Source organism: Chiroxiphia lanceolata, chromosome 29 (genome assembly GCF_009829145.1).
Source record: "Chiroxiphia lanceolata isolate bChiLan1 chromosome 29, bChiLan1.pri, whole genome shotgun sequence".
Lineage (NCBI taxonomy): Eukaryota > Metazoa > Chordata > Aves > Passeriformes > Pipridae > Chiroxiphia > Chiroxiphia lanceolata.
In genome coordinates, this window is record NC_045665.1 from 600,067 (window position 1) to 627,642 (window position 27,576).

Here is a 27,576-nt window from a genome sequence, read left to right on the forward strand (position 1 = left end):
TGCCCACCATGAGCACCCACCAGGGACGGGGGTGCTGGGTGCCCACAGGGATCACCAGAGCTTTGGGCACCTCCTGGGCCACCCTGAGCCACTCTGAGCCCCTGTCCTTGCCCGTGACAGCTCCATCCTTCCTCCCCACAGATCCCCCGACCGTCACCTTGTCCATCCAGCCCCAGACGGTGCAGGAGGGTGAGAGGGTCGTGTTCACCTGCCTGGCCACCGCCAACCCCGAGATCAAAGGCTACAGGTGAGAGTCCCCCCTGCCCCCTGAAGGTCCTCGTGGGATCTGGTGGGTCCTGGATCTGCTGGGAGGTGGGAAGGGGTCAAACAGGGCCCCTGAAGACCTGGTGGCTTCTGGATCTGCCGGGAGGTGGGAAGGGGTCAAACACGGCCCCTGAAGGTCCTCATGGGACCTGGTGGGTCCTGGATCTGCCAGGAGGTGGGAAGAGATCAAACAGGGCCCCTGAAGGTCCCTGTGGGACCTGGTGGGTCCTGGATCTGCCAGGAGGTGGGAAGGGGTCAAACAGGGCCCCTGAAGGTGCTCGTGGGACCTGGTGGGTCCTGGATCTGCTGGGAGGTGGGAAGGGGTCAAACAGGCCCCCTGATCACGCCTGTCCCCGGCTCTGTGCCCCCACCCAGGTGGGCCAAGGGGGGGGTGATCATCGAGGACGCCAAGGAGAACAGGTACGACACGCAGGTGGACTACACCTTCTTCACGGAGCCCGTGTCCTGCGAGGTGCACAACGACATCGGCAGCACCAACGTCAGCACGCTGGTGGATGTGCACTGTGAGTGGGGGCAGCCCCCTCTCCCCGCTCCCAAACCACCCCCCCTTGGCCCTACCCCTCACTTCCTTCTCCCCCAGTCGCCCCTCGCATCGTGGTGGACCCCAAACCCACGGTGACCGACATCGGCTCCGACGTGACACTGACGTGCGTGTGGTCGGGCAACCCCCCGCTGACCCTCACCTGGACCAAGAAGGAGTCCAACATGGTAGGACCCGACCAGCTGAGCTGCTGGGGGTGGTCCGGGGAGCCCCGTGACCCCTCCCTGATGTCCACCACCACTCACACCCAGGTCCTGAGCAACAGCAACCAGCTGTACCTCAAGTCGGTGACGCAGGCGGACGCGGGGCAGTACGTCTGCAAAGCCATCGTGCCCCGCATCGGGGTGGGAGAGAGGGAGGTCACGCTCTTTGTCAACGGTGAGTGACCCCCCACGGGACCAGGGACCCCCCCTGGTGCCCCCCACACACCTCCTGGGCGTCGCTGGGTCAAGCTCCCTGTGGTGGGTGGAGCAGGAACCCCCCAAAGCCGCTCCGTCGCCGCCCTTCTCGGCCGGACAGAGCAAAACACCCCGAAGGTTCCTGAGCTGGGGTTGCTCCCTGAGCACCTTCCCGGGCAGGACAGGCCCCGGTTGGGGCCGTTCACCCCATTTTTCCCCCCCTGCAGGGCCCCCCATCATCTCGAGCGAGGCGGTGCAGTACGCCGTGCGTGGCGACCGCGGCAAGGTGGAGTGTTTCATCGGCAGCACCCCGCCCCCAGACCGCATCGTGAGTGCCACCAGCACCCCGGGGGGAAAAGGGGGGGTCCCAGGGGTGATGCTGAGCCCTCCAGGGGCTCACCCACCCATCCCCGCTCTGCCACCCCCTCCCCAAGGCGTGGGCGTGGAAGGAGAACATCCTGGAGGCGGGCACGCTGGAGAGGTACACGGTGGAGAGGACGAACACGGGCAGTGGGGTCCTGTCCACCCTCACCATCAACAACGTCATGGACGCCGACTTCCAGACCCGCTACAACTGCACGGCCTGGAACAGCTTCGGGCCGGGCACCGCCATCATCCAGCTCGAGGAGAAAGGTGGGAGCGCCGTGGGAAGAGCCGGGAAGCCCCATCCCGGCCAGTCCCATTCCCTGGGCCTTGATTTTTTGGGGCCAGCCCTCCCTCCGGGCCAGCTCCACCTCCTCTCATTCCCTATCCCCGCAGCCCCCTTGGAGCCGCTCCCAGGGGGTGTCCCGGTGGTCTCAGGGGACTGGGATGGGGGGGATTTGGGGGGATTTGGGGGATTTGGGGCTCAGAGCCGCTCCTGGGGGGTGTCCCGGTGGTCTCAGGGGACCAGGATGGGGGATTTGGGGGATTTGGGGCTCGGAGCCGCTCCTGGGGGGTGTCCCAGTGGTCTCAGGGGATTGGGATGGGGGGGATTTGGGGGATTTGGAGCCCTCCATACGCACACTCATTCCCATCACACTCATTCCCACGGGAAGGGCGGGGATGGGAATCCAGCTCAGCCCCCTCCTCTCCGGGCTGTCACCTTGTCCCCAAGGTCAGGGACACGGTGGTGGGGGGGGGGGCTCCCTTTTGTGAATGTACAGACAACATAGGGGAAAAAAGGGGGGGCAGAGCCCACCCAGCCCCCGCCCTGCATTCCCAGAGTGCTCCCAAGGAACACTGGGAGCCGGGAGGATCCAAACCCAGTCGGGATTGGGAGCTCCAGGGACTGGGAGACACCGGGGGAACCCCGAATTCACTGCCGGAGAGCCCCGCGAGGCCTCTGGGGTGTGGCACAGCTTTGGCCCCGTCCTGGCGGTGCCACCGCCCTCAGATAACACCCCCCCTGTCCCCCACAGAGGTCCTGCCCGTGGGCATCATCGCGGGTGCCACCATCGGCGCCAGCATCCTCCTCGTCACCTTCCTCGTGGCGCTCGCCTGCTTCCTCTACCGGCGCCGCAAAGGAAGTGAGTGGGGGGTCCTGGGGGTCCCCAACCGCGTCAGAGGGCACCAGGGGGGTGCCACCGTGGAGGGGGTGGCCCCCGGGGCCACCTCCACGCCCTCCATGTCCCCCCCAGGCCGCAAGGACGTGACCCTGCGGAAGTTGGACATCAAGGTGGAGACGGTGAACCGGGAGCCGCTGACGCTGCACACGGACCGGGAGGAGGACACGGCCAGCGTGTCCACGGCCACCCGGGTCATGAAGGCCATCTACTCGGTGAGGGGCACCCCCCCAGAGCCCACCCCATGCCCAGCAGGGCGAGCTGGTCCCTCCCAGCTCGGCCTTCTGAGCTGGAGGAGCCGACGAGAAACGCGGAGAGGGACTTGTGGCAACAGCTTGGGCAGAGGGGGAATGGGCTCAAACTGAGGGAGAGGAGGGTTAGATGGGATTTGAGGAGGAAGTGAGGGTGGGGAGGGCATGGCATGGGTTGCCCAGAGAAGCTGTGGCTACCCCTGGATCCCTGGGAGTGTCCAAGGTCAGGCTGGACGGGGCTTGGAGCCACCTGGGAATAGTGGGATGTGTCCCTGCCCGTGGGAGGTGTCCCTGCCCATGGGATGTGTCCCTGCCCATGGGAGGTGTCCCTGCCCGTGGGAGGTGTCCCTGCCCATGGCAGGGGGTGGAACAAGGTGATCTTTAAGGTCCTTCCAGCCCAAACCATCCCGTGATCCCATGACTCTCCCCCCTGTCCCGCAGTCGTTCAAGGACGACGTGGACTTGAAGCAGGACCTTCGCTGCGACACCATCGACACCCGCGAGGAGTACGAGCTCAAGGTCTGCTCTGGGGGGCAGAAGGAGAGGGACAGGTCCCAATTCTGCCCCAGACTGGGAGGAGGAGGAGGGTGGCTTGGTCTGCTCAGCGTGGAGAGGAAGGGAAGACCTCGAGGGGCTGCAGCTCCCTCAGGAGGGGCAGCTCCGATCCCTGCTCTGGTGGGATCAGGGACAGGACCCAGGGAAGGGCTGGAGCTGTGCCAGGGCAGGGGCAGGTTGGATTTGAGGAGAAGATTCTTCCCCCAGAGGGTGGTTGGCACTGACCAGGCTCCCCAGGGCAGTGGGCACGGCCCCAAGGCTGCCAGAGCTCCAGGAGGGTTTGGACAATGCCCTGAGGGACAGGGTGGGATTGTTGGGGTGTCTGTGCAGGGCCAGGGGTCGGATGGATGATCCCTGTGGGTCCCTTCCAACCAGGATATTCTATGATTGATTCTATGAGATGCCGCTCCCAGGCCCTCCCACTCAATCCCATCAGGTCCATCCATGGACTCAATCCCACCAAGTCCATCCATGGACTCAATCCCACCAAGTCCATCCATGAACTCAATCCCATCAGTTCCATCCATGGACTCAATCCCATCAATTCCATGGACTCAATCCCATCAGATCCATCCATGGTCTCAATCCCATCCAGTTCCACCCATGGACTCAATCCCATCAGGTCCATCCATGGACTCAATCCCATCAATTCCATGGACTCAATCCCATCAGGTCCATCCATGGACTCAATCCCACCAGGTCCACCCATGGACTCAATCCCATCAGTTCCATCCATGGACTCAATCCCATCAATTCCATGGACTCAATCCCATCAGTTCCATCCATGGACTCAATCCCATCCAGTCCATCCATGGCCTGGGTGACCCCTTTGGGTCCCTCCCCACCAGGACATTCCACGATTGATCCTCCAAGATCCATCCACGGCCTGGGTGACCCCTTTGGGTCCCTCCCCACCAGGACACCCCCCGCCTCCCCTCAACGCTCGTCCCCCACCCTCTTTCCCCCCTCCCACAGGATCCCACCAACGGCTACTACAACGTCCGCGCCCACGAGGACCGCCCGTCGTCCCGCTCCGTCCTCTACGCCGACTACCGCGCCCCCGGCCCGGCCCGCTACGACACCCGCCCTCCCTCCCGCCTCTCCCACTCCAGCGGCTACGCCCAGCTCAGCACCTACGCCCGGGGGGGCCCCGCCTCCGACTACGGCTCCGAGGCCCCCCCGGGCACCGCCGGCCCCGCTCCCGGCGCGGCCGCCGGCGACACCGCCAGCCAACTGTCCTACGAGAACTACGGCGGCCACGCCGCCGCCGCCTTCCCGGCCGGCCCCGGCTACGCCACCACCGCCGCCACGTACCGCCTGGGCTACGGGAACCCCCCCCCGGGCCTGGACAGGGGGCCCTACGACGCCTACGAGGCCATGGGGAAGTTCGCCAGCGCCGCCAGGTTCTCCTACACCTCCCAGCACTCGGACTACGGGCAGCGCTTCCAGCAGCGGATGCAGACGCACGTTTAGGGCGGTGGGGCCGCCGAAAACTTTCTGGGGGTTGACTTGGGGGAGAAGGGGGGGACACACACACCCCGCAGGTACCTCACGACTGTCCCCTGATATTCAGGGGCTCATCCCCGACCCTCCTGCCCGGGTTTTTTTTCTCCTCCCTCACCCCCCCCCCCGAGTGTCTTTGAGCTTCCACTCATTCCGTTCTTTTTTTTCCGGTACCTTCCTGGAGGAGGGAGAGGGTTTGGGATGGGGGCAGGAAGGACCCACCCTGCGACCCCCATTCCCACTTTTCCCCCACCTTCCCCCAATTCCCAGCCCCCCCGAGCTCCGCAGGGCCAGATCCTTCTCCCCAGCACCCACCTGGAATCCCATGGGATGGAGGTGTGGGGGGGGCTCCGTGTCCGTCCATCCCTATGGACACACCAGGAAAAGCCCCATCCCAGCCATTCCCATTCCCTGTGCCTTGATTTCTGGGGCCAGCCCTCCCTCCCGGGCCAGCTCCATCCCCTCCCCTTCCCTATCCCCCACAGCCCCCTCGGAGCAGCTCCCGGGGGTTTTCCCAGTGGTCTCAGGGGACCAGGATGGGGGGTTTGGGGGGATTTGGGGGGATTTGGGGCTCGGAGTTGCTCCTGGGGGGTGTCCCAGTGGTCTCAGGGGACCGGGATGGGGGGGATTTGGGGGATTTGGAGCCCTCCATACGCACACTCATTCCCATCACACTCATTCCCACGGGAAGGGCGGGGATGGGAATCCAGCTCAGCCCCCTCCTCTCCGGGCTGTCACCTTGTCCCCAAGGTCAGGGACATGGGGAGGGGTCCCTTTTGTGAATGTACAGACAATATAGGGGAAAAAAGGGGGGGCAGCCCCACCCAGCCCCCGTCCTGCATTCCCAGAGTGCTCCCAAGGAACGTTGGGAGCCGGGAGGATCCAAACCCAGTCGGGATCGGGAGCTCCAGGGACTGGGAGACACCGGGGGGACCCCGAATTCACTGCCTGGAGCGAGGACTTTCCCCCCCCTCAGGAGTGGGGGACGAGGGGGGGGGATTCTGGATGAGTTTTGAGGGAAGGTAAAGAATTCCCAGGTTATCCCAGCCCCGATTCCCACAGTGGATTGGGATCAGGATTTAGGATTAGGTACGAAACACCCCCCCACACATACACCCCCTGGGGGGGTCTGTCTGTCCTGGGGATGGGGGGACATTTTGGGATGTCTGGATTTGGGGGTCCCTGGATTTGGGATCTCAGGGTTTGGGGGTCCCAGAGTTTGGGGGTCTCAGATTTGGGATCTCAGGGTTTGGAGGTCCCTGGGTTTGGGGGTCTCAGATTTGGGATCTCTGGATTTGGGGGTCCCTGGATTTGGGATCTCAGGGTTTGGGGGTCCCAGGGTTTGGGGGTCTCAGATTTGGGGGTCCCTGGATTTGGGATCTCAGGGTTTGGGGGTCCCAGGGTTTGGGGGTCTCAGATTTGGGATCTCAGGGTTTGGGGGTCCCCAGATTTGGGATCTCAGGGTTTGGGGGTCTCAGATTTGGGATCTCAGGGTTTGGGGGTCTCAGATTTGGGGGTCCCAGGGTTTGGGGGTCTCAGATTTGGGATCTCAGGGTTTGAAGGTCCCTGGGTTTGGGGGTCTCAGGGTTTGGCATCTCAGAGTTTGGGGGTCCCACCAGGAGCAGGTACGACACTGGGAGGGGCCGGGAAGGGTCTCCTGCCCCCCTCCTTTTCCCAGGATTTCCCCTCCAAAAGGTACTCCCAGGACAGGCCAAAAAAAGCCTGGAAAGGTGCTGAGCCAGGACCATTCCCAAGGTGCCTGATTGAAAATTCCCCCCCGCTCCCCATCCCAAAATCCGCCCCCCGGCTCTGAGGGTGGGGGTCCCTCTCCAGGTGCTGCACCCCCCCACCAATAGCAATATCCCACGGGAAGGGGGGATCCCCTTCCACCCCCCCTTAACCCCCCCCCAGGCACCGGGAAGCGAAGCCGAAGCTTTAAATTCCAAAATTCCCAAAATTCCAACCCTCCCGGGGGGGGGGAGGCTGAAAACGGGGCCCCCCCCCTCAGCACGGGCTGGTTCAGACCCCCCCCTCCCCAATTTCTGACACCCCTCCCAACTCCCCCCCCACCTTCCCATTTATTTTTTTTTTACGTTCCGTTTTTCCTTTTTTTTTTTTTGTTTTTTTGGGGTTTTTTTTTTAAATATTCTGTACTATATTTTTAGTCTTAAACACGATATATTATATATATTTAATTTTTTTATATATATATATATAAATATAAACGGTTAAAAAAAAAAAAAAACCAAAATAAAAAGGGGCCACGGGGTTGGTTTTTTTTTATGTTCCCGTGGGATCTTTGGGAAAGGGGGTGGAGACCTGCAGTGACCTCCCCCTAATTCCCACTTGGAGCGTTTATCCGGAGCCAGGAGGAGCAGGGGAGGCTTCCTGACCCTTCCAGGCTTTATTTGAGATCCATATTTTGGGATTTTTTTCCCAGAATTCCCTGCCAACGGAGGTTTTATTCCCATTTATTCCTCGGGGGGGGGGGTTGTTATGGATGAACCCGGGAATTCCCGCTGCTCCAGGGATTCATCCTTAACACCACAGAGGGGCTTTGTCATTCCTGATGTGGGGCTCTGTCATTCCTGATGGTTCTCCTGGAGCTCGGATCCAGGGATGGAGGGACATGGAAGGAGGGAGGGAGGGAGGGATTTTTCCTTCTCCATCCATAACTCCTCTAATTCCAAAGGATCTGCTCCGGCCCCGGAGGAGCCTCTGCCTCAATTCCCAGGGAAACAAACCTCCCATCCCTGTCATCTGGATAATTTGTTATTCCTGGGATGTGTCAGGGTTTATTCCCGGGATCTATTCTAATTTATTCCCGGGATCTATTCTAATTTATTCCTGGGATATATTCTGATTTATTCCCGGGATCTATTCTAATTTATTCCCCAGGAATATTCACCTTCCTCTCTCTCCCTGGCTTTTGCCCTTCCTCCCATTCCCTCCTACTTCTTTCTCCCTTTCCTTCCTTCTTTTTTCCCCTCCTTCTTCCTTCCCTTCCCAAACCTTCCCTTCCCAAACCTTCCCTTCCCAAACCTTCCCTTCCCAAACCTTCCCTTCCCAAACCTTCCCTTCCCAAACCTTCCCTTCCCAAACCTTCCTTTCCCTTCCCAAACCTTCCCTTCCCTCCTCTCCTTCCTCCTCCCACTTTTCCTTCCCACCTTTTTCCCTCCTTCTTCCCAAACTCTGGGTGGAATTCCAACCCAGAGGCCCCAGAGCCGGGCTGGGACACAAAAAGGCTGGAAAACCCCCATCCAGGAGTACCTGGAAGCACAGGAACCCCCCCAGATTCCCGCTGTTCCCACCTTCCAACCACCCGGAGCCGGCGGGATCGGAGGCAGACGATGTATTTTTATAGGAAAACAGGGAATAAAACAGGGAATAAAAACCAGCTCCAGGGGGGGAGCTGGGTTGGTGTTTCCCGGGTCAAACGTGGGATGGGCAGTCCTGGGCCGCATTCCCGGGAATTCCCAGCAGCCTGTGCCCGTCTCCACATCCTCGGGAGACACCAATAATTTATTGGAAATAAATACTGGGAATTCAGCCCCGGGGGTCTAAACTGGGAGGGAAAAGCACGGGAAGAGGCGGATTTTTGGGAAGGGTGAGGCTTTGGCCGGGTCCAGGTGGGGGCTGGAGGTGGGAGGTGGGAGGCTCCCGACTCATGGGGGAGGAATTTCTTTGGGAAGGCGGAATCTTTGCGTCTGGAGAGTTTTCAACCCCAAAAGCGACGGATGAATCTCCCCGGGTTTATCCGGAGGGGAGGGGGCCCTGCTGGGACACCCAGGGGACTGGCGAATCCACCTCAGGAGGGGGGATTATCCCGACTTCCAGCCCCGGGAGCTGGGCTGGGATCCCGCAGGAACGCTGCTTCCCAAACCTCCTTTCCTCGCGCCGGGAGCGCCCCGGGGCTCCGCCCGCCCTCGGCTGCTCTCCGGGAGAGGCTCCGGGAAGGGTCCCGAGGCCGGAGCACGAGAGCCAAGCAGGGAAAAATCCAGAGCCAACCGTGCCAAGGGGAAGAGTCCAAGCTCGGCCCGGGCCCCCTGGGAATCAGGTCTCCACCACTCGGATCAGAGGCAGCGGTTTGGGGCCCGTCAGCCTCTTGCTGCGGGAGGAAAAGGGGGGTTTTCAGCCGGAGGAAGGGGAAAAAACTGCAGGAAAAGGGGCTTGAGGGGTGATGGTCCCCTCCTAGAAAGGGATTTCGGCTGCCCTGGGCTCTGCTGAGGGAGGGGTGAGGGAATGGGGATGTGGGAAAAAAAGGGGTGTGCTTCCCAAGAGCATCCCCAGATCCATTGGAGCATCCCCAATTCATGGAGAGCATCCCTGCTTCCCAAGAGCATCCCCAGATCCATTGGAGCATCCCTGCTTCCCAAGAGCATCCCCAGATCCAGAGGAGCATCCCTGCTATCCAAGAGCATCCCCAAATCCAGAGGAGCCTCCCTGCTATCCAAGAGCATCCCTTGATCCATTAAACCATCCCTGCTTCCCAAGAGCATCCCCAAATCCAGAGGAGCCTCCCTGCTTCCCAAGAGCACCCCCAAGCCCAGAAGAGCATCCCCAGATCCAGAGGAGCATCCCTCCTATCCAAGAGCATCCCTTGATCCATTAGAGCACCCCTGCTTCCCAAGAGCATCCCCAGATCCATTAAACCATCTCTGCTTCCCAAGAGCATCCCCAGATCCATTAAATCATCCCTGCTTCCCAAGAGCATCCCCAAATCCAGAGGAGCCTCCCTGCTATCCAAGAGCATCCCTAAATCCAGAGGAGCCTCCCTGCTATCCAAGAGCATTCCCAGATCCAGAGGAGCCTCCCTGCTTCCCAAGAGCATCCCCAAGTCCAGGAGAGCATCCCCAAATCCACAGGAGCCTCCCTCCTCTCCAAGAGCATCCCTTGATCCATTAGAGCATCCCTGCTTCCCAAGAGCACCCCCAAGCCCAGAGGAGCACCCCCAAACCCAGCAGCACCTCCCAGCCCGGCCGTGGACCCGCGGAGCAGCCCCTTCCCGGTCGGAATTCCGTGTGTTCCCCCCCGTACCTGCTCACGTATTCCGACTTGGAGCGGGCCCTGGCGCTGTGCCCGCCCCGGCTGACCTGCTGCTCGATCAGGTGCTCGATCCGGTCGTGCATCTCCAGGTTCTGCAGGAGAAGGGGCAGGAGTTGGGAGCAGGAGTTGTTGGGAGCAGGAGTTGTTGGGAGCAGGAGTTGTTGGGAGCAGGAGTTGTTGGGAGCAGGAGTTGTTGGGAGCAGGAGTTGTTGGGAGCAGGAGTTGTTGGGAGCAGGAGTTGTTGGGAGCAGGAGTTGTTGGGAGCAGGAGTTGTTGGGAGCAGGAGTTGTTGGGAGCAGGAGTTGTTGGGAGCAGGAGTGGTTGGGAGCAGGAGTTGTTGGGAGCAGGAGTTGTTGGGAGCAGGAGTTGTTGGGAGCAGGAGTTGTTGGGAGCAGGAGTTGTTGGGAGCAGGAGTTGTTGGGAGCAGGAGTTGTTGGGAGCAGGAGTTGTTGGGAGCAGGAGTTGTTGGGAGCAGGAGTTGGGAGCAGGAGTTGGGAGCAGGAACTGGGAGCAGGAACTGGGAACAGGAACTGGGAACAGGAACTGGGAACAGGACTTGGGAGCAGGACTTGGGAGCAGGACTTGGGAGCAAGGTGGGTTTTCCAGCCCCGGGGGAGCAGGGAAGGGATTGTCCCTCCGTGCTGGGGACGGGTGGGGTCACAGCTCCCATTCCAGGGGGGAATTTTGGGGGCACCTCACGACAACGCTGAGGGGCTGGAGCGTGTCCGGAGGGGCTGGAGCAGCAGGAAAAGGGGCTGGAGGACTCCTGAGGGAGCTGGGGGGGCTCATCCCAGAGAAAAGGAGGCTCAGGGGGGACCTTCTGGCTCTGGAATTCCCTGACAGGAGGGGGGAGCCGGGGGGGGAGTTGGGCTCTGCTCCCAGGGAACAAGGGACAGGATGAGAGGGAACAGCCTCAAGCTGTGCCAGGGGAGGGTCAGGCTGGACACCAGGAGGAATTTCCCCATGGAAAAGGATGTTCAGGTATGGGAAGGAGCTCGGATCCGACCCCCCCCGAACCCTCTGGGACCCACCTCAGCCTCCAGGTAGGAGACCCTCTCCTTCAGCTCCTGGATCGTGGAATCCTTGGCCTGGATCACTGTCTTGGAGTTCTGGAGCTGCAGGGAGGCAAGTTAAGAAGGGTTCTTGGGAACCCCTTCCCGTGGATGGATGGATGGGGCTGGAGAAGCACCCAGGGAGCTCTTTCTTTTTTGGGAATTCCTTCCCAGCCCTTCCCCTCATCCCTCCTGCCCTCACCTGCTCGATCATCTGCCGCACTTTGCGCTGTTGGCTCTTCAACATGTCATCCAGATGGTGGATCTTCTCCCTCAGCGTGGCCACCTCCTTCTCCAGCTGGGCCACCCTGGGAGAGGGAACACGGGGACAAACCTCCAGGATGGGTGGGAACACCCACACCCCAAAAACACAGCCTGTGGGAACACCCACCCCCCCAAAAACACCCACCCCCAAAACTGCAGCCCTGTGGGAACCCTGGGAACACTCACCCCCAAAAACTCAGTCTGTGGGAACACCCACCCCAAAAACACCCACCCCAAAAACTGCAGCCCTGTGGGAACACCCACCCCAAAAACACCCACCCCAAAAAACTCAGTCTATGGGAACACTCACCCCCAAAAACTGCAGCCCTGTGGGAACACCCACCCCAAAAAACACCCACCCCCAAAACTGCAGCCTGTGGGAACATTGGGAACACCCACCCCCAAAAACACCCACCCCAAAAACACAACCTGTGGGAACACCCACCCCCAAAAACTCAGCCTGTGGGAACACCCACCCCAAAACTGCAGCCCTGTGGGAATACCCACCCCAAAAACACCCACCCCCAAAACTGCAGCCCTGTGGGAACACCCACCCCCAAAAACACCCACCCCAAAAACTGCAGCCTGTGGGAACATTGGGAACACCCACCCCCAAAAACACCCACCCCAAAAACACAACCTGTGGGAACACCCACCCCCAAAAACTCAGCCTGTGGGAACACCCACCCCAAAACTGCAGCCCTGTGGGAATACCCACCCCAAAAACACCCACCCCCAAAACTGCAGCCTGTGGGAACACTGGGAACACTCACCCCCAAAAACTCAGCCTGTGGGAACACCCACCCCCAAAAACACCCACCCCAAAAACACCCACCCCCAAAAACACCCACCCCCAAAAACACCCACCCCCAAAAACACCCACCCCCAAAAACTGCAGCCTGTGGGAACACCCACCCCAAAAACACCCACCCCAAAAAACTCAGCCTATGGGAACACCCACCCCCAAAAACTTGCAGCCCGGTGGGAACACCCACCCCAAAAACTTGGAGCCCTGTGGTCTCTCCTCTCCAGCCTCGGGATTTTTTGGGGTTGAGCAGAAGGGGAGAGACAGACAAACCCCATCCCAGGAGAGCCACAAAGCCTGGAAACCACAGGAAGAGCAGGAAGAGCCACACCACAAACCCAGAGGGCTCCCAGGGGAACAACCACCCCGTCCCCAATGAGCCCCTGGAGCGGCGGAGCCGGGCGGGATCGGAGCCTCCCGGGGCTCCCAAACCTCCGGGATCTCCGGGAGCCAGGCAGAATTCCAGGGTTTTTTTTATTTGGGGGGGGATGAATCACCTCTGGGGGTGCAGGGAAGGTGTTTTGCAAGGCCAGGCAGGGCCAGCACGCCCTGCCCTGCCCAGGAATGTGCCAGGGCACGGAGCTCTGTGTGTGTGTGTGAGTGAGTGAGTGAGTGACACCCCGACCCGGGGCGGCTCTGGCAGGATTCCCCGAGCTGGCAGCATTCCCAAGGAGAGAGGAGCTGGCAGCATTCCAGGGGGGCCCCCAGGGGACTCACCGTTCCTGCTGGGCCAGCTTCTCCCCTTCCAGGCTCCGCAGCCGCCCCAGCTCGGCCTCCCCGTCCCTCAGCTCGGCCACCAAACCCCGGCGCTCCTGAGGAGGAGGAGAGAGCCAGGGGGGAGTCATGGGAGTTATCCCGCGTGGAAAACACCGGGATACGCACAGGGGGGCACGAATGGCCACCCAGGATCTGCTGGGGGGGGGTTGCACCAGGATGGAGTTGAGGGATGGACAGACAGACGGATGTCCCGCTGCTTTCACACCCCCCCCTAAGGATACGGGATGAGTCCGGCCCCAGATCCATCACAGGGATGGGGGATGTCCCCATTTGGAAGGATCAGGGAAGGAGGGGATCACTGAGGTTGGGGAAGGGCTGCAAGATCACCCAATCCCACCTCTGATCCCACCTCTGATCCCCCAATCCCACCTCCAATCAATCCCACCTCCGATCACCAAATCCCAGCTCTGATTCCCAATTCTACCTCTGATCTCCCAATTCCATCCAATCCCCCAATCCCACCTCTGATCCCCAAATCCCACCTCTGATCCCCAAATCCCACCTCTGATCAATCCCACCTGATCCCCCAATCCCACTTCCGATCCCCCAAATCCCACCTCCGATCCCCCAATTCCATCTGATCCCCCAATCCCACCTCTGATCCCCCAATCCCACCTCTGATCCCCCAATCCCACCCCTGATCATCGAGCCCAAGCCTTTGGATCATCCCAGCTCCTGCCCCTGCCCAGGACACCCCCAACACGTCCCCTTGTGCCCCAGGGCCTTTCCCAAACCCTTCCCAACCATCTGGCATCTTGGTGCCATCACCATTTCCCTCTCCAGTGCCCGACCACCCTCTGGGGGAAGAACCTTTCCCTAAAACCCATCCTAAACCCCCCTAAAACCCATCCTAAACCCCCCTAAAACCCATCCTAAACCCCTCTAACCCCCCCCCCAAGCCACAGCTGCAGCCCTTCCCTCGGGCTCTGCCCCAAGAGCAGAGCTCAGCTCATCCCACATTGTCACATTCAGGACTTTAATCGTGTCAGGAGCTCAAAAAAATAACAGGATAATGCTGGAGGTTGTGGGAATGCCCCACGAGCACAACTGTCTAGACGGCGCTTCCAGGAGACCTGGGGGAGCCTGCACGGAGCAACCAGCTCTTCTGGACCTGGGAAAGGCCCCTTCCCATCCCACCAGTGGGTTCCCAGCAGCTGGATATCGGGTTAGACCTGGTTGGGAAGTCGAGCCCTGCGGGGAGGGTTCTGGCTCCCTGGGCTGGTTCCTGGGTCTGATTCCCTGGGCTGGTTCCTGGGTCTGATTCCCTGGGCTGGTTCCTGGATCTGATTCCCTGGGCTGGTTCCTGGATCTGATTCCCTGGGCTAGTTCCTGGATCTGATTCCCTGGGTCTGGTTCCCTGGGTCTGGTTCCCTGGGTCTGGTTCCCTGGGTCTGGTTCCCGAGTCTGATTCCCTGGGTCTGGTTCCCTGGGTCTGGTTCCCTGGGTCTGGTTCCCTGGGTCTGGTTCCCAGGTCTGATTCCCGGGACTGATTCCCTGGGTCTGATTCCTGGGTCTGATTCCTGGGTCTGATTCCCGGGACTGATTCCCTGGGTCTGATTCCCTGGGTCTGATTCCTGGGTCTGATTCCCTGGGTCTGGTTCCCGGGTCTGATTCCCTGGGTCTGATTCCTGGGTCTGATTCCTGGGTCTGATTCCCGGGACTGATTCCCTGGGTCTGATTCCTGGGTCTGATTCCCTGGGTCTGATTCCTGGGTCTGATTCCTGGGTCTGATTCCTGGGTCTGATTCCCGGGACTGATTCCCTGGGTCTGATTCCCAGGCCTGGCTCCACTAATCCTGACCCCCCTGGAGGTGCCTGGTACCTTTTCCATCCCGGCCAGGAGCCTCTGGAGTTCATCCACCTGCACCTCCTTCTGCTCCACGTCCCTCTCCGCTCTCCGGAGGGCAGAGCTCGCCCGCTCCGCTTCCTCCTGGTACTGGGCCACCTTCCTCTGGAAAACAGGATGGGAAAGGCTTTATTGGGAACACCAGAGCCATTGGGTGACATTCCCAAGCCTTGTGGGTGCTCCCAGACCAAAAATCCCAGCCCCAAAAATCCCGGCCCCAAAAATCCCGGCCCCAAAAATCCCGGTCCCAAAAATCCCGGCCCCAAAAATCCCGGCCCCAACACCCCGACGGTGCTTCGGAGACGAGGAGCCCTTCGGAAGGTTCTGGGGCTTCAAAGCACTTCAAAGGGCAGGGAGAAGCTCCAGGAGCTCCAGGGGGTTCTCAGGCTCCTCTGGGACCACCTGCCCACGGGGCCACCAGCCCCAGGTTGGGATGTGGCCACTGCCTCCAGCCCCGGGACTCGGGAGAGCTCCGGGGGCTCAGAGGGGACAAGGGTGGGCCACCAACCCCAGGGTGACCTTGGCCACCATCAGGAGCTCAGAGGGGACAAGGATGGGCCACTTGTCCAATGAAATGACCTCAGTCACTGTCCAGGCCGACAGGAACAGCTCAGGAGCTCAAAGGTGACAAGGATGGGCCACCAGCCCCAGGGGTGACCTTGGCCACCATCAGGAGCTCAGAGGGGACAGGGATGGGTCACCAGCCCCAGGATGGGTCACTTGTCCAAAGAAATGACCTCAGCCACTGCCCACACTGACAGGAACAGCTCAGAGGGGACAGGGATGGGTCACCTGCCCAGGGGTGACCTTGGCCACCATCAGGAGCTCAGAGGGGACAAGGATGGGCCACCAGCCCCAGGGTGACCTTGGCCACCATCAGGAGCTCAGAGGGGACAGGGATGGGTTCACCAGCCCCAGGGTGACCATGGCCACCATCAGGAGCTCAGAGGGGACAGGGATGGGCCACCAACCCCAGGGTGACCTTGGCCACCATCAGGAGCTCAGAGGGGACAGGGATGGGCCACCAGCCCCAGGGGTGACCTTGGCCACCATCAGGAGCTCAGAGGGGACAGGGATGGGTCACCAGCCCCAGGATGGGTCACTTGTCCAAGGAAATGACCTCAGCCACTGCCCACACCGACAGGAACAGCTCAGGAGCTCAAAGGTGACAAGGATGGACCACCAGCCCCAGGGTGACCTCACACCCCCACTGACATCTCAGCAGCTCAGAGGGGACCAAGGTGCCCCCATGGGTCCCCCCAACAGCTGCAGAGCAGGTCCAACACGTGGCAGGATCAAAGGCCCCCTGGAACACACCCCCCCCGGGGTGGAGATGTCACCCCCACGGGTGACCAGAGCCCCCGAAATGCCACCAAACCCACCCCACTTCCCACGGGGAAGGACGGACGTCCCCGGGGCATCCTCTGTGTCACCCCTCAAACCCACTTCCTGGGGATCCCCCCTCAGGTTGCCAGGGACCAGTTTGGCCTGTGGGACGGGACTGGGAGCGGGGGTGTCACCGCTGTCACCGGCCCTGGGGTGACACAGCCCGGCCCTGCCCATCCGGGCCGTGAGCAGGCACCAAAAAACACCCCGAAGGGGACAATTAACCCCCTTAATTGGGGAGCAGGAAGGGAGGGGAGCAGCAGGAAGAGGAGGTGGACACCTCCAGCAGCCCCAACGTGTCCCTCAGGGCTCCTGCGAAGCTTCGAAAAACACCAAAATAAGACAAAATTCCCCGTTTTTGGGTCACCTCGAAGGCTTTCCTCTCCAACTGATGGCGCTTCTCGGCCTCCTGCAGCCTCCTGAGGAGCCTCCTGGCCGTCTCTTGGAGCGTCTCCACGTCCTGGCTGGAGCAGTTCTCCTCCTCCTGGGCAGGGATGAGTCGGGAGGTACAAAAGGGTCCCCCACCCTGGCGTGGGTGACACCCCGGTGACACCCCTGCCCCGCTCCCCTCCTCGCCTCCCACGCTCCAGCTCCAGTTCCCAGCCCTCCTCGGGATCCCCGTGGCATTGCCAGCCCTTGTTTTTGGAGGAGGAGGAGGAGGAGGAGGCCACTTGGGCAACCTGAAACCCAAGAGCGGGCCCAGCCCAAAAAAATCCCGGCCCAAAAAAATCCCAGCCCCAAAATGCCAGCCCGAAAATCCCAGCCTGAAAATCCCAGCCTGAAAATCCCAGCCTGAAAATCCCAGCCTGAAAATCCCAGCCTAAAAATCTCAGCCTAAAATCCCAGCCCAAAATCCCAGCCTAAAATCCCAGTCTAAAATCCCGGCCCCAAAAATCCCAGCCCTAAAAATCCCAGCCCGAAAAATCCCAGCCCCAAAAATCCCAGCCCTAAAAATCCCGGCCCCAAAAATCCCAGTCTAAAAATCCCAGCCCGAAAAATCCCAGTCCCAAAAATCCCAGCCCCAAAAATCCCAGCCCCAAAATCCCAGCCCCAAAATCCCAGCCTAAAATCCCAGCCTAAAATCCCAGCCTAAAATCCCAGCCTGGAGCCTCTGGTTTGGACTGGATGATCCCAAAAGGTCTTTTCCCGACCCCAAGGATTCCCTGGCTCTGTGATCTCCCCCTGGAAAAGCTGGAGGGATGTCCAGGGAGGTTCCTGTCATCCCCTGGTGCTCAAAAACTCCGGGTTGCTTTTTAAGGAGGGGTAAAACCCCCCAAAAGTGCATTTTTATCTATGGAAATTCTATCTATGGAATTTCTAACCTGACCCTGTTTGCTGTGGGACCAGGCTCAGCCTCAAAGCCAGGATGAAAACATCAAATTAAACCAAAATCATGGAATATTTGGTGGGAAAGGGCTTTTCCCAGGTCACTGAGCCCATCACGGGTCGCCCCAAGCCCCGTCTCCCACCCGACCTCGAACATTCCCGGGGATGACACTGAAATTCCCGAAATCCCCCCTTTTCCCCTTCCATACCTGCTCCTCCCAGGAGTCCCCCCGGAGCCTCTCGGGGCACTTCCAGCTCCCGTTGTGCTGCTCCAGCTCCACCTGCACAATTCCAAGGACACGGAGACCTCGTGATTCCGGCGGCACCTCTGGGGTCGCTCCAACCCCGGGGGGGGGGAGGTTCCTGCAGCCAAACCTTCCCCTGCCCGGCCCAGAGCCCTTCCCTGCCTGACTCCTCGTGCAACTCTGGCCTCTGAACCGTGGATTTCAATCCACCACAAACCCCCTCGGGGAGCGTTTTCCAGCCCGGAAAGGGGATTCCGCGCCCCCGTTACCTGTGGGTGCTCCCGAGCTCCTTGTCTGCTCTCAAGTTTACTGCTGAAGTCTTCCCGCAGCTTCTTCAAAGCACTTCTAGCCTGGCAAAGGCAACGGGAATTCAGCTGGCTCGGCCTGGAAAGGGTCCCTCAGCCCCCCCAAAAAATCCTCCTTGACCACGGCCGAGCCTTGGGGGTGGCTATGACTGCTCCAGTTGGGCTACAGCTGATCCAGTTGGGCTACAGCTTATCCAGTTGGGCTACAGCTGATCCAGTTGGGCTACAGCTGCCCCAGCTGGGCTGGAGGGGAGGCAGCAGGTCCCAAATTAATCAAAATACAGCAGGATGGAGTGAGGGGAAGCAGGAGGAACCAAGGGGAAGCAGGAGGAATCAAGGGGAAGCAGGAGGAATCAAGGGGAAGCAGGAAGGATCAAGAGGAATCAAAGGGAAGCAGGAAGGATCAAGGGGAACCAAGGGGAAGCAGGAGGAAACAAGAGGAAGCAGGAGGAATAAAGGGGAAGCAGGAGGAGCCAAGAGGAATCAAGGAGAAGCAGGAGGAATAAAAGGGAAGCAGGAGGAATAAAGGGGAAGCAGGAGGAGCCAAGAGGAATCAAGGAGAAGCAGGAGGAATAAAAGGGAAGCAGGAGGAATCAAGGGGAAGCAGGAGGAACCAAGGGGAAGCAGGAGGAACCAAGGGGAAGCAGGAGGAACCAAGGGGAAGCAGGAGGAACCAAGGGGAAGCAGGAAGGATCAAGAGGAATCAAAGGGAAGCAGGAAGGATCAAGGGGAACCAAGAGGAAGCAGGAGGAAACAAAAGGAATCAAGGGGAAGCAGGAGGAAGCAGGAGGAATAAAAGGGAAGCAGGAGGAATAAAGGGGAAGCAGGAGGAATAAAGGGGAAGCAGGAGGAATCAAGGGGAAGCAGGAGGAATCAAGGGGAAGCAGGAGGAATCAAGGGGAAGCAGGAGGAATCAAGGGGAAGCAGGAGGAATCAAGGGGAAGCAGGAGGAATCAAGGGGAAGCAGGAGGAATCAAGGGGAAGCAGGAGGAATCAAAAGGAAGCAGGAGGAATCAAGGGGAAGCAGGAGGAATCAAAAGGAAGCAGGAGGAACCAAAAAGGAACCAAGAGGAATCAAAGAGAAGCAGGAGGAATCAAGGGGAAGCAAGAGGAACCAAGAGGAATATCAAGGAGGAATTGAGGGAAAATGGGGGGGAGTGGATCAAGGAGAGACCAGGAGAGATCAAGAGATAAATCAACAGGAATCCAAAGGAATCCGAATCAGAGGGAGGGAAAAAAAAAGGGATCCTCTGGAGATTGTCCTGGCTGCTCATTCCTGGCTCCCCAAGGTCACAACAGCCATGACCTGGATTCTCCTCCTGGATTCTCCCGGGCCAGGGAAGGATTCCCAGCCCTGGCCACCAACTCCTCTCCCAGGAAAACCTCCTCCAAGCATTCCCAGTGCTCGGATCAGCCCCTACCCCCGGATTTTGGCCGGGATAAAGGAGTTTTCCAGAGCTCTTGGATCAACAACCAGCCGGATCGAGACATTCCCAGGGTTTTCCCCCCAGTTGGATGCCAACAAAAACCGGTGCCACCACCTTGACTTTTAACTGGTTGGGCTCTTCCTCTCCTGTTTTTCCCAGGCAAAATCGACTTTTCCAGCTGTTCCAAGCCGGAAAATCCCAAAATCCCGCTCGACTCGTCCTAAACCGGCCCTTTTAAACCCAATTCCTGCTTCTCCAGCCCTTTTAAACCCAATTCCTGCTTCTCCAGCCCTTTTAAACCCAATTCCTGCACCGGAAAACTCGGGATTGGAGGAGCTGAAGCCCCAAAAACCCCGGGAATGGGAAAGCTCAGGGATAAAAAGCAGGGGAGATAAAGGTTGGGTGGCAACACCCCGGAGCAGCCCCGGGCAGGAACAGACTGTTTTCTCTTGGATTAGGGAAAAAATAAATCCAGTTTTTTGGCAGAGGAGTCGGAAGGATGACTAAAAAATCTGGAGACGCCCTCTCAGATCAACCCCTGGGGCTCAGAAATGGCTCTGACGGGAGTTTAAATTGAATTTAAATTGATTTATTTCCCCCCTTTCCCCCTTTTTTTTAAGGTCAAACTGCCCATCCCAGGACATTCTCCTCCTCCTAAATTTAAACTGATTTATTTCCCCTTTTTCCCATGTGTTTAAGACCAAACTGGGACATTCTCCTCCTTCCAAATTTAAATTATTTCCCCCTTTTCCCCTTCTATTTTTTTAAGGCCAAACTGCCCATCCCGGGACCTGCTCCCACTTCCAAATTTAAATTTCATTATTTCCCCTTTTCCCCTTTTTTTTTTTAAAGGCCAAACTGCCCATCCCAGGACATTCTCCCCCTTCCAAATTTAAATTGATTTATTTCCCTTTTTCCCCTTTTTTTTCTAAGGCCAAACTGCCCAGCCCAAGACATTCTCCTTCTCCTAAATTTAAATTCATTTATTTCCCCTTTTTCCCACATATTTAAGGCCAAACTGCCCATCCCGGGACCTGCTCCCATATTCCAATTTAAATTGATTTATTTCCCCTTTTCCCCCATTTTTTTTAAGGCCAAACTGCCCAGCCCAGGACATTCTCCTCCTAAATTTAAATTGATTTATTTCCCATTTTTCCCGAGTATTTAAGGCCAATCTGCCTGGCCCAGGACAGGTTCTCACATTCCAATTTAAATTGATTTATTTTCCATTTTTCCCACATATTTAAGGCCAATCTGCCCATCCCAGGACCTGCTCCCACATTCCAATTTAAACTGATTTATTTCCCACGTTTTTAAGGCCGATCCCATCCCAGGACACTTCCCCCTTTTCCCAAAACCATTCCCAGCAGGAGCCAAGGAAAGGGTTAAAATTCCCAGGTCCTCCTCCTCCTCCTCCAGTTCCCTTTGGGAGCCAAGACATTCCAAGGGAACATTCCAAGGGAACATTCCAAGGAAACTGCCCTTTAACCGTTGGGTGGGGCCGGGATCACCCTGGGGGGGAAAAGGCACCGCAATTCCCGAGCAATTCCCGAGCAATTCCCGAGCAATTCCCGAGCAATTCCCGAACAATTCCGCCCTGGAGCAGAGCAATTAGTCAGGCGGGGACTAATTGATGGCCTTGATTAGAGCGGGGCCTTGGAGAGGCAACAAACTCTTCCCAAGGGATGTTCCCAAGGGAATGGGATGTTCCCAAGGGAATTGGGGCATCCTGGACACCCTGGCGTGGGAATTACCTTGGGATGATCCCAAGGGAATTGGGGCATCCCAGACACCCTGGGATGGGAATTACCTTGGGATGATCCCAAGGGAATTGGAGCATCCCGGACACCCTGGGATGGGAATTACCTTGGGAATTGGGGCATCTTGGACCCCTTGGGATGGGAATTACCTCGGGATGTTCCCAAGGGAATTGGGGCATCCTGGACACCTGGTATGGGAATTACCTCAGGATGATCCCAAAGAAATTGGGGCATCCTGGACCCCCTGGGATGGGAATTACCTCAGGATGATCCCAAGGGAACGGAGCATCCCAGACACCTTTGGATGGGAATTACCTTGGGAACTGCTCTCAAGGGAATTGGGGCATCCTGGACACCCTGGGAAGGGAATTACCTCAGGAATTGGGGCATCCTGGACACCCTCAGATGGGAATTATCTCGGGATGATCCCAAGGAAATCAGGGCATCTTGGACCCCCTGGGATGGGAATTACCTCGGGATGATCCCAAGGGAATTGGGGCATCCTGGACACCCTCAGATAGGAATTACCTCAGGAATTGGGGCATCCTGGACCCCCTGGGATGGGAATTACCTCGGGATGCTCCCAAGGGAATCAGGGCACTCCAGACACCTTTGGAATGGGAATTTCCCCCCCCCGGGCCTGGAATTACCTCCTGGATGTACCGGACTTCGCTCTTGAGCTGGGTCACCTTCTCCTCGTGGTTTGTGCTGCCCTCGCCTCGGGCCTTGAGATAAACCTGCCCAGAGAGGCCCAGACTGAGATAAACCCATCCCAAATCCATCCTGGGAATGGCACAAGGATCCCATCCCATCCCAAAGCACCTTCTCCGTGTGCTTTCCCTCCGGATTTAAACATCCCCGGGGTTTTTAAGAGCTGTTCCCCCTCCTGTGTGACCCCCAAACTTAATTCCAAGCTTAAAGTTAAGCTTGTTTTTAAGCTCCCTGAAAGTCTTTTTCCAGGTTGTCCATCACATGGGGTTTAGTCTGAATTTTATTTTTAATTCAATTCCCCAAATTCCCACTCCATCCCCCCAAATCCACTCTCCATCCTCCCAAATCCACATTGAAAATCCACACTCCATCCCCCACATTTGCACTCCATGCCCCCAAATTCCCACTCCATGCCCCCAAATTCCCACTCCATCCCCCCAAATTCCCACTCCATCCCCCCAAATTCCCACTCCATCCCCCCAAATTCCCACTCCATCCCCCAAATCCACATTCCACCCCCCCAAATCCACTCTCCATCCCCCAAATTCCCACTCCACCCCCCCAAATCCACACTCCATCCCCCCAAATTCACTTTCCATCCCGCCCAAACCCACACTCACTCCATCCCCCAAATCCACACTGAAAATCCACTCTCCATCCCCCCAAATCCACACTCCATCCCCCCCACCCTCTTCCACCCCAACCCCTCTCCTTCCCACCCGACCCTGGGACCCTTTTTCCCGGACAAACCCCCCACTTTCCAGCCCCAACCCCCCTCCCCAGCCCCATTCCCTCGGGATCCCGAGGCGGCACCTTGATGATCTCCTCGTCGCCCTCGTTGGACTTGACGCACTCCGAGGCCAGGGAGTGCCCGTTGCTGGACCTGTTGGCCACCATGGCGAAGGCTTTTCCCACTGGCTGCAGGGGGGGGGAATTTCCCAATCAGTCAAGCACCCCCAAAATCCCGGGAATTCCTCCCTGGAGCCGGGATTTCACCCACCTTCTGCTTGGCCTGCTCGCGCCGCTCGCCCGGCAGCTCATGGGGCAGCGTCAGCCGCAGCACCTTCACACTCTCCTGCAACACAGACCAGGGTTTAGTCCCACCTTAGGCTCGGTCCCAGGCTTAACTTCGGCCTTTTTCCCAGTTTTAAATTTAAAGTTTAAGTTTAAAGTGCAAATTCAGGTTTTGGGGCTCCCTGGAAGTCTTGGCCCGGGTCGGTGTCGCCGCGGACGAGGAGCTCACCTGGGATTAAGGGAGTGGGTCCTGCTGGGATTAAAGGAGTGGATATTGCTGGGATTAAAGGGGTGGGTCCTGCTGGGATTAAACGAATGGACCCTGCTGGGATTAAACGAGTGGACCCTGCTGGGACTAAAGGAGTGGATCCTGCTGGGATCAGAGTGAATATTGATGGGATTTAAGGAGTGGATCCTGCTGGGCTTAGACAAAAAAATCCTGCTGGGATTGAACAAGCAAATCCTGCTGGGATCAGAGTGAACACTGCTGGGATTAAAGGAGTGGATCCTGCTGGGATTTGAGTGAATATTGCTGGGATTAAAGGATTGGATTCTGATAGAATTAGACAAGCAAATCCTGCTGGGATGAGAGTGAATACTGCCAGGAGTAAAGGAGTGGATCCTGCTGGAATTAGACAAGTAAATCCTACTGGGATCAGAGTGAATATTGCTGGGATTAAAGGAGTGGATCCTGCTGGGATGAGAGTGAATACTTCTGGGAGTAAAGGAGTGGATCCTGCTGGAATTAGACAAGCAAATCCTCCTGGGATTGAACAAGTAAATCCTACTGGGATCAGAGTGAACACTGCTGGGAGTAAAGGAGTGGATCCTGCAGGAATTAAACAAGAAAATCCTCCTGGGATTGAACAAGCAAATCCTGCTGGGATCAGAGTGAACACTGATGGGATTTAAGGAGTGGATCCTGCTGGAATTAGACAAGAAAATCCTGCTGGGATCAGAGAGAACACTGCTGGGATTTAAGGAGTGGATCCTGCTGGGATCAGAGTGAACATTGCTGGGGTTAAAGGAGTGGATCCTGCTGGGGTTAAAGGAGTGATCCAGGACAAGGATCCAACCCCTTGGGACTGGAGGATCCACTGAGCTGATCCAAGGCCAGGATCAGGACAGGGCTTGGAGCGACCTCCTCCCGTGGAAGGTGTCCCTGGCAGGGGGGGTGGGACTGGGAGGGCTTCAAGGCCCTTCCAACCCATCCCATTCCGTGATCCCACAATCCCAGGAGGTGTGCAAGAGATGCTCCACACCCAGGGGAGTTTTGGGGCTCCCAGAGACGCTTCTGGCACCCAAAAATGCTCCGGGGGGGGTCACCCAAAAACCTCGACGTCCTTCTCCCGGATGGATCCTGGGAAAGGATCCCGAATCCCGGAGCTGCTCCGTGTCCCGCGGGCTCTCCAGAGGCAGCTCCGTGGATGGATCCCTCCCCTGGGCCACGCCCCGGGCCACGCCCTGGGCCACGCCCTGGGCCACGTCACCCTCCTCCCGAGGCCCCGGCGGGGTGTTCCCGCCTCCAAAGGCTCCCTCCAAGTCCCAACAAGCCGAGTTTGTTTCCCAAATACTCCGTGTGTGAACTCCCACAAATCCTCGGGAATCCGCTCCCCTGGATCTCACGCCCACCCGGGGCCAGACCCCTCCAATCCCTCTCTTTGATCCCAAAAAATCTTCGCTCGGGATCCGCTCCCCCTCGTGATTGTTTAACCGGATGCTCCCGGGGAGATTCTTCCTCCAGGGAATGTTTTCCCAGGCAAAGTTTGGAAAATTCGGTCAGGGAGCCTCGGGAGCAGCCGGATTCAGCAGGCTCTGTGGGTTTGGGGGGGTTTTGGGGGGGTAATTTGGGATTTAGGGGGGTTTAGGGAAGGCAAAGGGTTCAGGGCGGCACCACTCGGCATCTCCCTGCTGCCGGAATCCAGTGGGATCCAGGGAAAGGCCTCCCCCAAACATCCTCACTGCCAGCTTTGTTTACAAGCACCGGGATCCTGCATGTTCCCAATCCCATCATTCCCAATCCCATCGATCTGCCAAGGAATTCTCTCTCCCAGGGAAGATTCGCCCCGATGAGGAACAAGCACGGAGCGATTTCCATCCCTGCAGCCAAAACTTCCACACGTGGACACTTCCCATCCCAAAAAAAACACCATCACCACCCAACCTGCTCTTGGATAAAACCACCATGGAGCCAAGCACTAAACCAGCACTAAACCAGTGCTAAACCAGCACTAAAACAGTGCTAAAACAGTGCTAAACCAGCGCTAAACCAGCGCTAATCTCTCCATTCCCCCAAATCCACACTCGACCCTCCCAAATCCACTCTCTGCTAAACCAGCACTAAATCAGCACTAAACCAGCGCTAAACCAGCCCTAAAACAGCGCTAAACCAGCCCTAAACCAGCCCTAAACCAGCCCTAAACCAGCACTAAACCAGCACCGGCACTTCCAAATCCCGGCTCAACTCAGCAGGAAACCAGCCCATGCAAATCCCAGCTCCATCAGGACACGAGTTTCCCTATTTTGAGGGACACCCTCTGGATCGCCAGGGAAGAAATCCGGCTTTTTTTTTTTCCAGGGAATGTTTTTTTAGGGAAGCTGAGGCAGGTGCAGGAGGCCAGGATGGAGCCGCCCCCTTCTTGCCTCGGCTCCGGCGAGGAAGGATGGAGGAGAGGAGGAGAAACACTTCATTTGGGGATTTTGGGGGCTTTCCCAAAGTTTCAGTGGCTCCTCCAGGGCCAAGCCGGAGCTCCGAGGTCCCAAATCCCAAATCCTGCCCTGCTCCTGTCCCTCCTGCCTGGCCTTAAATCCAACACCCCCCTCCCGCTTCCAGCCCTGGAGCTGAGGGGAGGCGGCTTTGGGGCCTCCTCCATGATTTTCCAGGGAAGCAGGAGGCTTTTCCAGGACAATGGAGAGCCCCACGCTGGGCTCCAGCTTGGGAAAAAACCCACCTTGGACAGAAAATCCTTCCTTAACCCCCCCCCAGCTGTGCATCCCGGGAGTTATTCCAGCCTGGCCGTGTGTGTTTACGGCTTTTCCTTGGGAATTAACCGGGATGGGAAGAGTTTGGCCGGGTCTGGGCTGCAGGGAAGCTCCAGCAGTTGGAGGGTTTTGGGGCAGGAAGCTCATTTGAGGAGACATTCCCAAAACCCCCGTGGGTCCAAACAACCCCCGAGAGCCGAATCCCCGCGGAAACGAGGACAACCAGGAGGGGGATTTCAGGAATTCCGAAGCCAGTTTTAAAACATTTCGGCCTATTCTGCACCGTCCAACACCTTCTGGAGGGAGGAGGCTCCTGGGAAGGGGGAACCACACGAATCCCAACCACATCCGAGGGCCCCGCGGCCGCCGATCCCGATGTTTTGCAACCCTCGGGAAGGTCCGTCCGTCTGTCTGTCCCGCCCGGGAACAGGCCTGACCTGAGCCAAGGCTGGGGAGGGGGGTATCTGGGAGGATCAGCAGCCGGAATTTTGGGGATCGCCGGCGCTGGAGCCGCTTATCTGCCCCAACCCCATTAACCGACGAGCCCAACGCCGCGATCGCTCCTTATAAGGCTGGAAAAGCTGCCGGGAATGAGGAGACTCCTTGAGGAGACTCAGAGCTGAGTCACCCGCAGCCGGCACGGGGGAAAAAAAGGCGGCCCGACTCTGTATTTTTTTTGGAGGGGGGAGATCCCTCCGGCCCCCCAAAAGCCGAGATGAGCCGGGCTCTCCCGGGCACCGCCGCCGGCTTCGCCCCATTCCCGGGAATCCGGGGCGCCAGGACGGCGCGGGGCCGGTTTTTGGGGCGCCGCCAGCCCCACCCAGGGCCCGTCCCGGCCGCGGACGGCGCCGGGGAAAACCCGAGGAGACGAGGAAGAGAAAGAAGAAAAAATCGGGACGATTCGCTCGAATTCCAGGGGGGGAGAAGCCGCTGCTCGTTGTTCCCATCGCCCCCCAACCCCTCCTTCCTTCCCGGGAGCCGCTCGAGGGGCGCGTTACCCCCCAACCCCCCCCCAAAAGCCACGTTTTTTGGGGGCGGCCCGATGGCTCCGCGGCACCATGTGCCGGCCGGCATTCCCGGGATCCCTCGGGAAGCGCTTTCCCGGGATCTGCGGGGGAGGACGGTGGGAGCCCAGCGCCAACGCCGGGGGGTCCCTCGGGGGTCGTCCGAAGGATGGTGGGCGCGACCCCGACACCCCCCCGGGGGAAGGCGAGGCCGCAGAGCCCCTCGGGGACCCCCCAGAGCCCCCCCCGAGCCCCCCGGGGACCCCCCGAAGCTCCGCGGGGCGAGAGGGGAGAGGGTCGGGCAGCGCTCCCCGGGGCCGGGGGGGCGCGTCCCCCTCCCCACCGCGGGGTCGCGGCACACGGGGGGTCACGGGGAGGGGGTTCCGGGGGAAGGGGGGAGTCCTCACCGGGCTCTCGCCGTGGGGCCGAACGTCCAGCACCGCGCACCAGCCCTTCAGCCCGTTCATGGCCCCGCCGAGACTGCCCGGGCGCGACCCACCGCCCGCCCGCCTACAGGGGACACGCCCGCCCGCAGGGGACACGCCCACCC

General features: G+C 58.9%; 2 protein-coding genes across 2 annotated transcripts in view; one reads left to right on the plus strand and one right to left on the minus strand.

The window, feature by feature from the left end:
• The window catches only part of KIRREL1 (kirre like nephrin family adhesion molecule 1), a 29,257-nt gene extending 23,627 nt beyond the window's left edge, over positions 1-5,630 (plus strand). The window contains exons 6-15 of the mRNA XM_032713162.1: positions 142-247; positions 640-788; positions 866-993; positions 1,078-1,204; positions 1,452-1,552; positions 1,659-1,857; positions 2,625-2,732; positions 2,844-2,983; positions 3,461-3,538; positions 4,550-5,630. Coding sequence (XP_032569053.1) covers positions 142-247; positions 640-788; positions 866-993; positions 1,078-1,204; positions 1,452-1,552; positions 1,659-1,857; positions 2,625-2,732; positions 2,844-2,983; positions 3,461-3,538; positions 4,550-5,047 — 1,634 coding nt within the window. The 3' untranslated portion in view covers positions 5,048-5,630. The remainder of the gene's footprint in view (positions 1-141; positions 248-639; positions 789-865; positions 994-1,077; positions 1,205-1,451; positions 1,553-1,658; positions 1,858-2,624; positions 2,733-2,843; positions 2,984-3,460; positions 3,539-4,549) is intronic.
• A 2,611-nt stretch (positions 5,631-8,241) lies between these two features.
• Positions 8,242-27,576, minus strand: TUFT1 (tuftelin 1). The gene is made up of 13 exons (XM_032713163.1): positions 27,434-27,576; positions 23,027-23,101; positions 22,840-22,944; positions 21,966-22,052; positions 18,093-18,173; positions 17,788-17,859; positions 16,620-16,736; positions 14,843-14,971; positions 12,962-13,056; positions 11,378-11,483; positions 11,155-11,238; positions 10,115-10,215; positions 8,242-9,185 (listed from the first exon to the last, which is right to left on the minus strand). Exons 1-13 carry the CDS (start codon positions 27,491-27,493, stop codon positions 9,131-9,133), a joined length of 1,167 nt encoding a protein of 388 aa, XP_032569054.1. The 5' UTR covers positions 27,494-27,576; the 3' UTR covers positions 8,242-9,130.

Coding starts and splice junctions, on each gene's coding strand:
- TUFT1 (XM_032713163.1), bottom strand. CDS start 27,493: ATGAACGGGCTGAAGGGCTGGTGCGCGGTGCTGGACGTTCGGCCCCAC. Junction 23,102..27,433: donor GGCCCCACGGCGAGAGCCCG/GTGAGGACTCCC, acceptor TCTGTGTTGCAG/GAGAGTGTGAAGGTGCTGCG. Junction 10,216..11,154: donor TCTCCTACCTGGAGGCTGAG/GTGGGTCCCAGA, acceptor CTTCTCCTGCAG/AACCTGGAGATGCACGACCG.